The 8,410-nt window shown below is 46.7% G+C and overlaps 1 protein-coding gene across 1 annotated transcript; it reads right to left on the minus strand.

Annotated features, from left to right (window-relative positions):
- Window positions 1–4,615: 4,615 nt before the first annotated feature.
- On the minus strand, window positions 4,616–8,220 carry LOC105280293 (pro-corazonin). Its single transcript, XM_011340717.3, has 3 exons — window positions 8,101–8,220; window positions 4,985–5,179; window positions 4,616–4,837 (listed from the first exon to the last, which is right to left on the minus strand). The coding sequence occupies exons 2-3, from the start codon at window positions 5,177–5,179 to the stop codon at window positions 4,730–4,732; spliced, it is 303 nt and encodes a 100-aa protein (XP_011339019.1). The 5' UTR covers window positions 8,101–8,220; the 3' UTR covers window positions 4,616–4,729.
- Between the last annotated feature and the right edge of the window lie 190 nt (window positions 8,221–8,410).

An 8,410-nucleotide genomic window follows, 5' to 3' on the forward strand; every position in this document is an offset into this window, starting at 1 on the left:
GTAAACGTATCCCAAATGTTTCCGCCGTTTAGCGCAGAAGACCGTTTTCGATAGATACCGAGCGGGCTACACACCGAACGAAGGCGGCGCGTCACCGGCGCCCTGTAATCTCGTCTCAAGCGGAGACCTTTCTGCGGTATTTCTAGTTTTTAACGTGGACGCCGGTGACCAATTACGAGATCCCCGTGTATCAAGACGTCCGGAGCAGTGGAACTCTGTCGAGTCCCACAGCCGAAACGACGAGTCGTTGACCGCTGCGGTGGATACGAAAAAAACCCGGACGAAAATTAAAAATCCTGGTTTCAGCTTCCCAAGGTTCAGCTCGAAAAGATAATGACGCGCGAGACGCACTCTTCTCACGTACGGTCGCGTATTAAATGGTATTAAAACACGTAGTACAGAGTAATTTCTCCCTGTTTTCTGTGGCTCCCGAAAAAAAAGAAAAAGAAAAGAAAATCTTGGACGCGCAACACGACAGCTTTGGAGTCGGACGTCTTCATCATTTGCGACTGCTTTAGACTAATGCGCTGCTGTAACCGACCGCTCCGTTGCTAATGATAATCGAGTGGTACGTGTAAATAATACCGTTTTTCGAGAAAATTGTAAGTTTCAAGCAACTGGCGCGTCGATCACCGTGTAATCTCGCGAGTCACGCGCAAATCAACGCGGAATTATGCAAATTATTGATGCCGTTTACTACTCATTGCCCTCCCCGACTCTCGGCACTCGATGCACACACCCTGGAAATTAATCTACGCTCATGCACGCTCGCACGCACGCACACGCCGCCGTCCCTCGTTGGCGTACCGTTGTTTCGCGTGGCTATCGAAACCGAGAGGGGGGAACACGAATTAAAAACTAATCCAATATTAGTCTCCTCGCTGTTCCCTCTTCGTCCTTCCCGCGTGCTTCGCTCTCTCGATTCGGTACAATGATTAACGATTATTTCCCTGCATCGGGCCTCCGTCTCCTCTCGTAAGAAGGACGTACGTCCTTTCATACACACACGGCGCACACATTCGCGATACGCGATGCCGCAACATGCACGAAATTATTCGTTCATCGCGGTTAATTGGAGAACGGGGTTTATATCGCGTACGTTAATTTCCTGGGAGTACGTAGACGCTTTCCGCCTCGTGTTCGGGTTATCTGATTTCAAATGGCGCAGTGACGTGGGAACGCGTTGTCTTGCGAACCTCGTTAATAACGACGTCGATCTCCGGGTGCGATCGAGTACGCGGGAGTAAAATCTTCAACGAGACTCAGTCGAGGGGAGGGGAATGACAGCGCAAAATGAGTCCACGGAGAGAACGCAGGAAGCGGTGTTAATAACGTCGTTTCGTTTGATCGGCCGATTGATTCCCGAGCACCGTATCGTGCGATACATTCGCACACGTAGATCGTTATACGTGGTAGACGAATGTGTCAGGTGTGTATGCGCATGACACGTGGAGCGCGTTTAAAAAATCATGAGCGGCGCGCTGCCATATTTACACGCTTGTGGAAAATTTATTGTGATTGCGCTTTGGCGAGCGAGCGCGGTAACGCTTTTTTCTCGCGCCGTCGCCTCGCCGTCTCTCAATTTCGCGACTCGGCAACGAGTCGCGCTCATGGAAATTGATAGTTCCGATAAAAAATAAATCCGCGAGCACACGTGCGTGCGAGCACCGGCGTCGAGCGTCCAGAGATACTTCCGGATGATGATTGCGCGCGAAATAGCGGCATTAGATTTACGACTTTCTCTTTCTCCGGTAAATCTCGGTGAATATGAATAACATTCATCCAGATCCGTTCCAGGCGGATTTATTGTCGGCGAGCGTTCTAAGAGGACCGTTAAAGATCGCATTAAAATTTCGTTGCTTCGCGTGCAACGATTTGCCAGTAAGTTTGCAAGGATTGCAAATGTTGCGGGTCCGAGAAAGAGGAGTATTTCGTCCCGATTTCGCTGCTGCGAAACGACGCATCGCCTAGTTGTCGAATGGTATTTTCATCGGACTTGGGAGAGGCTAATCAATTCTCTCGCGGCCGTTAAGACGCCTCGTGCGCGTCTCCTAAAACACAGTGTCGAAGCACCGCTCGTTTCCTGCCCGTAAAACGGGTCCCCCCGCAACTATCTTGCGAAGTAGTTTCTCTATTTCCGATCGTTTGCGGTTTCGCCGCGGCGGAAACGGCTGGAGTCGTGTTAAAACCGAAACCGCTTTTTTTCGGATAGACGCCGGCAGACAGACGGTGATTTCGACTATGCTTCTCCGTGGATTCTGCTTCGACGCCGAATCGCCTAGCGGCGATCGACGTTTGCAAAAACTCGCAAAAACTCGCTCGTTCGATGGGAAACACGAGGATGAAAGCACCGAAAATCTAGAAAGACCAGACACGGTATAAGTGAACGATTAGCATTAATTAGCTGTTCCAACGCTAGCAAATAATCGGATAATATTAGCGAGAAGCATCGTTATCTCTCGAGGGTGCATTAATGTTTGAAAAACGGTATGATAAACTATAACGTGTGTCGTCCCGAGAAGGGTGGCGGAAGCATACGAGCGAAAGTAATAAAAGCAACGTGAGCGTGACATGCCCGAGACGGAAATTGTACTTGTCAAACGCTTTCTCGTCGTTCCACGCTTTTTCGTTTTCAACTACGTGGTGCTGGAATGGTGCTGGAACTACGCACTCCCTTGTCGCGCGACAAACGACGGGCGACAGACGACAGCTCGAAAAAGGCGACAGCCGCTCCTGATCCGGTAGCGAGGCGGCCATTTAGGATGATTGCCCGATTTTATGTATTTATACCGGGGAGCTGTCGGGCCGCTTTTCACCGCGCCGACGTTTCTGTTTCTATCGCTAATAGGAATTCGTTTCGCAGCCTCTCGTATCTGTGCTGTACCGGGAAAGAGCGCCGTTAAATTTCACAGACGGGCGTGATGCGCCCGAGGAAGAAATAACTTCACGACGCTCCCGAGGAACGATGTAATTGCAATTGTTGAGGCGGCTTTTTGCGACTCGTTGTCGCAAGAAGCTCGAAAGAGAACGCTTCGATCTTTTGTTGTACTCTGGCACTGTTTTATTTTTAGGGCTATGCTCCCTCTACTCCAATTTCAGCATGAAACATACATGCTATACCGCTGTATGCGGCATTATATTAAAATTTGCAGGGGATACAGAACGGATCGTACATCATTCACGCTGCGACTCGTATGCTCAACGAGTTTCCATCAGGTCTTACATTATTCCTCGACAGGTTGTATTTTGCGATCGTCACTATTTATTTTACTGCAGAAGACGTCGGCCATCGGGCTTTATTGCCGCGATACGTCGTACAGACGTATAATTTAGCGACGCGTATTTATATCGTTCTCGCGATCGTTTGACGAGAGAGATATTTTACTAGATCAGAGGCTACAACCCGTGATATTTCTTACATCGGCTTCTTATAAACCATCCTCTGAGAAAATTCTCAGAAGGCCATGGTTCCCGTGACGTTCCATGGATAACGTTCCATTCTCGCTAGCCGAGAAGATTCTCGTTTGTTGTGCCGTTCGCCGGCAAGATCTTCGTCAGGAAACTCGATTGTTGCGAAGGCGCGATGCAAAATGCTCGATGCTATGGCGGTTGTTCATCGGCCGTTCCCGTGGGTATTAAGAAAATGGCTGAGACCGACGGCACGTGCGGAGTGTGCTGCGCCTCCCCCGTGATGACTGACTCGTGCGTACTTGATGGAGACACCGGGTATACGCTGGAGACGAGCGAGCACTCGAGCAGCAGCGGTATCGTCAGGATGTTTTAATATTTAATGCGATTAAACTCATTTCGTCCCGCCTGCCGTAATTGGTTTCTGATTAACAGCTAAGTTTTAAGTGCATTAGCCGTGTGCAATAGTTACGTACGCCCCGTCGACGTCGCCGTCGACCAATAATCCTGAGTGCTGCCGTGAGCGTCTCGAAAATCGCGCCGTTGATACCGCCGCGCGATTCACCGCGACGATCTAAATGAACCGATGAACGTAACGATGATCGCGATGGGCGATGCGATCCGCTGGAATCGTCCTGCGGATCGAACGCTCCTTGCTCGAACGCAGGCGGCGGAACGCTGCTCGAGCTCATTGCTGCACGAGATTCAATCAAAAATTAATCTGTTATTTCGCTCAAACGATCCTTATCGCCAACATCTGATACACGCCTGGCATGACTCGGGGTCCGAGTGCCCGACTATTGCTGTGGGAGATAAGTTGTCCGTGGGGATAATCCACGGACTCAGCGGGTGTCTCTATTCGGCACGGTTTCACTCCATCTTCCGTTGACAGACAAAATCCCCCGCGTTGAGCGCGCACCAACGACCGTCCGCGATCTATTCCATCGGCCGGTCTGTCCAATTAAGAGAGCGAAACTTAATTAGCCGTCACGACCAGGATCGGACGAGATCGGCGAAGAAACACACAACATGTCCATTTGTACATAATAATTCCAATTCCGATACCGATTCATCGATCGTGCTTTACGTGCGATCAACAGTTTCATTTACCTCTGAGGACGTCAACTGAATCGGTTGACTGAAGGATGCTGCTCGGGAAGGATATCACGCGATAGACGACGGCTATAAATTATCGTTACATTGCAGATTTCGGGACACTGATAATTTATTTGATTAAAACTAGATGCCTAAAATACAGGTAGAGCATTTCCTCGAAGCGATCGATACGTGATGGCCGTCACATACGGTGAACGTATCCGTTTCAGTAATTATCGTCGTTCTGCTCCTTCTCGTGGCGTAGCCGGGGCGCGTAATTGTCCGCGTGAACGAGTTTTCTCTTGTCCACGAAGTCACAATGAAACAGCAGCGGCTGCGAAGGAAGACATCGATAGATTTATCCGAGACTCTTTCTGATTAAAATTAAAGTAGTACACCATTTACACGGAGATATCAATCCACGAATGCACATTCAGACTCAAGCTTCAAGCTGTTGCGCATATCGCTCTCGAAGATTTACTTGTTCGTCGGCGTTTCCGTGCACCAGCATCTTCAATCTCTTCAGGTCGCCGTTGGTGAAACGCTCGTCCGCCGCGCTCGGGAACTCGGATCTCTTGCCGTTGGTCCATCCGCGGCTGTATTGGAAGGTTTGACAAATCGCGGCGTTCACGAGCAGCAGCAGGACGAGAAAGACGAGCACGCGTCTGCTGGTCATCTGCAAAGAGTGGACGCGCGGTGACAACCGCGATGAAGACGGTATCTCTACCTCCGAGAAAGATAATACGGAAATGGAGAGGACAACAAAGAACCGTGAACGACACAAGCGGGCCAAATCGATATTCCGCGGGTAACGCTTCCTTCGGATGCGCTCGCTATGTCAGCCCGTTAAATAATTGCGCAAGGACGAACGACTCGGAACTTATTGGCAGCTTTCAAAGGGCACTAATGGCTTTCGGGCGTTAATTAGCGCAGAGCAACGTCGGTAATTCGTCGTGAGTGACGCTCAAACAATTCTCATTGGGTATTATTAAAACGTTCCTTCCACTCTTATACGGGGATCGGATATCTAACTGATTTCGCCGCAGATTCAAGCAAAGTCCGACCCGTTGTGTGAACCATCCGTTATTATCGAAGACGAGCGTGCGCGAGAGACGGACAGCTTGACGTTGCGATGATTGCAAGATTCTCTAATATCGGTGACTTCGCGGAAATCTTTTTACCGAGCCCCAGCATCATAAACTCGGAATCTCATGCAATCGTAATCAAATCGCTTCGTTCGCTCACTTGAGAACCGGCCCGAGAGAGGAAGTTCTTCGCTCGTTTACCGCGTGGAACGAGCGCGAACGAAAAACAATAGGCCACCTAACTGTCACGGTAGATTTGTCGAGGCAACGATCCGTACGAGTAGCAGTGCAATTTTAAATTGCGCGATCGCGATCGCTACCGCTCTCGTCGCTCGTTTCTCTAGTCTATCGTTTCCAACCGACCGCTCGAAATCGCAAATCGCCCCCGCGATCACGGTGACGCAAGCGTCACGAGGAAATAATGATCCCCTCCAACACTTTATCATCCCTTTTCTTTGTTTCATCCACGCATTGTCGGATTATTCGTGAATCTCGAAGGTGAGCGTTTCCTTTCCGCATGTGACTCTTCATTTAGTAGCAATCAACGCGTGGTATGCGAACGACTTTCGGATTCAGTGATGTAACAATTAAATTTATCTAAATTGCTGCAATAATCGTGAGGTCCCTGCAAACGCGCCTCTCTTTTTCGACTGTTTCAAACTGCGACAAAAAAAATATATATATATATATATATATAAAAGAAAAGAATTAATGCGTACGTTGCCGACATGTGTACGGAGCAAGTGGCGTTTTTCGAAGATTTTCAGCGCACGTACGGCCTTGTTCCGCGTGCTAATTTTAAGAGAACCATTAACGCTACGAGCGTTCCTGGTCATTAAGATAAGCGTAAGTGCTACTAAGTGTCCGAGCGGATAAGAGACGTGACCAGCATCCCCGCTGCATAGAGATGAAGCGTCCGAGCCATCTCGAGCTGCAGGCAGGAGCGCCGGCAAACACGCGGTGCATCGCGTTTACCAATAATATTAACCGATGTTTAATTTGTAGCAAAATAACAAGGACAGAACGCAAGATTGCAGCAACTGGCAAAAAATCGCTGTTTACCGATTAATTATCAATTATTTTCCACGCGTTCCAAATTCCAAATATATCTGTATTATTGTTTCCTTTGCACTACCAAGAGCGAGATACTCGCTGTTAGTTGAGAATTACGACATTCTCGGAATTGCTAGTAAACACATCCGTTATTCTTCCGACTTGTTGTCAACAAAAACAGCGCTGTTTTGTGTTGCGCAGCAAGTTGATTTGAAATCAACGTATGATGTACAATTTATCAAGCCAGATTCGATTTCGATTATTGATAATAATCGAATTGATAATAATTCTTTCTAGTCGCATCCATGAGATTGGCGTACATCAGATATTAATTAATTAAGCAAGACTATGAGCGATCGGAAGATACAATGATTCTTTAACACGTGAAGTTTGCGTCGAATGCAACAGTGAAACGCGTGTATGTACGTTTCGCGGAATTGAAAAATGTCAGGGAGACAATTTATTTCACCGTACACGCCGCGTCGAAGGTGTATCGTGGATTTTCCATTTCACGCTAACGGCCAATTTGTCGTGCGTTTCGTAATCCATTAGCTCCGTAACTGGATTGTGTTCCGTTCCTACGTTTTCCCGTAAGTCTATCTGTCCATTATGTATCATTTTCTCTATTGATACCTCTATTATCCGTGTAGGATTACTCGGTCTTCCCACGATACACGGATCTATAATTTACGACAGTGACGACTGAATTCTTTCGTTAAACGACGTTTGCGAAGCAAAACGGACTTTGCTTAGAATGTAACGTAATAAGCAACAGCACTCTTGCTTTCTTGACATCATAACATCTTGAAGAAAATATTTTAGATAGATTACAAAATGAAGAGCCATGATTCTCCTGCATAAAATACTATTCTTCTGATAATCGTAAATAAATTTTACATCAGATTCTCGATTTATGCAATTTATGCATACATCTACGTAAGGCTCTAAAAATATTCAATCAAAATAAAATTTTCTTATCTGAGAAAATTACGTTTGATAATAAAAATTGCATTACTCTGCATATCAACTATTTTTATCGAATCGTAGGAAAGATACTGAAAGATCAATCGAATGGAATTGTGAAGAATCGTAAAGGCCACGCCATCTCTGTCGCACGTTGCAGCTTGGGATACCCCAAGTTTTCATGCTTTATCCTACACTTTTGCCGTAATACTGTCGTTCTTACTAGTCGTCGATAAGAGAGAGAAACGCAGTGCGCACTGTCAAACACAATGTACCCCATTGCGGATAAGACAGATTTTTCTTGTGTAAAGTCAATATTTAGAATGAATAAAGATTTTCGAAAACAAAGAGAAATTCTTTTATTGAAACAAAACCTCGCATATCAGAAAATCCTTGTCACTATCTCTGACATCCGTAATAAATAATCTACAATTTAATTTGATAATTAAAATTAAATTGTAGATTATAAAAATTAAAAAGTGGAATATATGCGTACCTTAATGGGTCTCGCTTTGAGCTCGTTAGGTGACGATACGTTCTCCTAGAAGGTCTTGCCAAAGTATGCTTTGATCTAGCCGAGAGCACGAGCCTTATATACACTCCAGAACAAGAGCAATATCCTGGAGTAGCATCGGTGCCGAGAGACAGATCGTGCTCTTCTAGACAATAAGACCAGTCATTACTAGTAATTAATATTAGCGAACATTGTGCGAAAATTGGTCTAATAACGCGTGTCTACCGAGTAGGCACCTAGGCGCGACTTCTCCCATCAGGGTAATCAACTGTTTTAAACTGTTGGGTTAATT

The sequence above is a fragment of the Ooceraea biroi genome, chromosome 1 (assembly GCF_003672135.1).
Source record: "Ooceraea biroi isolate clonal line C1 chromosome 1, Obir_v5.4, whole genome shotgun sequence".
NCBI lineage: Eukaryota > Metazoa > Arthropoda > Insecta > Hymenoptera > Formicidae > Ooceraea > Ooceraea biroi.

Coding starts and splice junctions, on each gene's coding strand:
- LOC105280293 (XM_011340717.3), bottom strand. CDS start 5,179: ATGACCAGCAGACGCGTGCTCGTCTTTCTCGTCCTGCTGCTGCTCGTG. Junction 4,838..4,984: donor ACGGAAACGCCGACGAACAA/GTAAATCTTCGA, acceptor CTTCCTTCGCAG/CCGCTGCTGTTTCATTGTGA.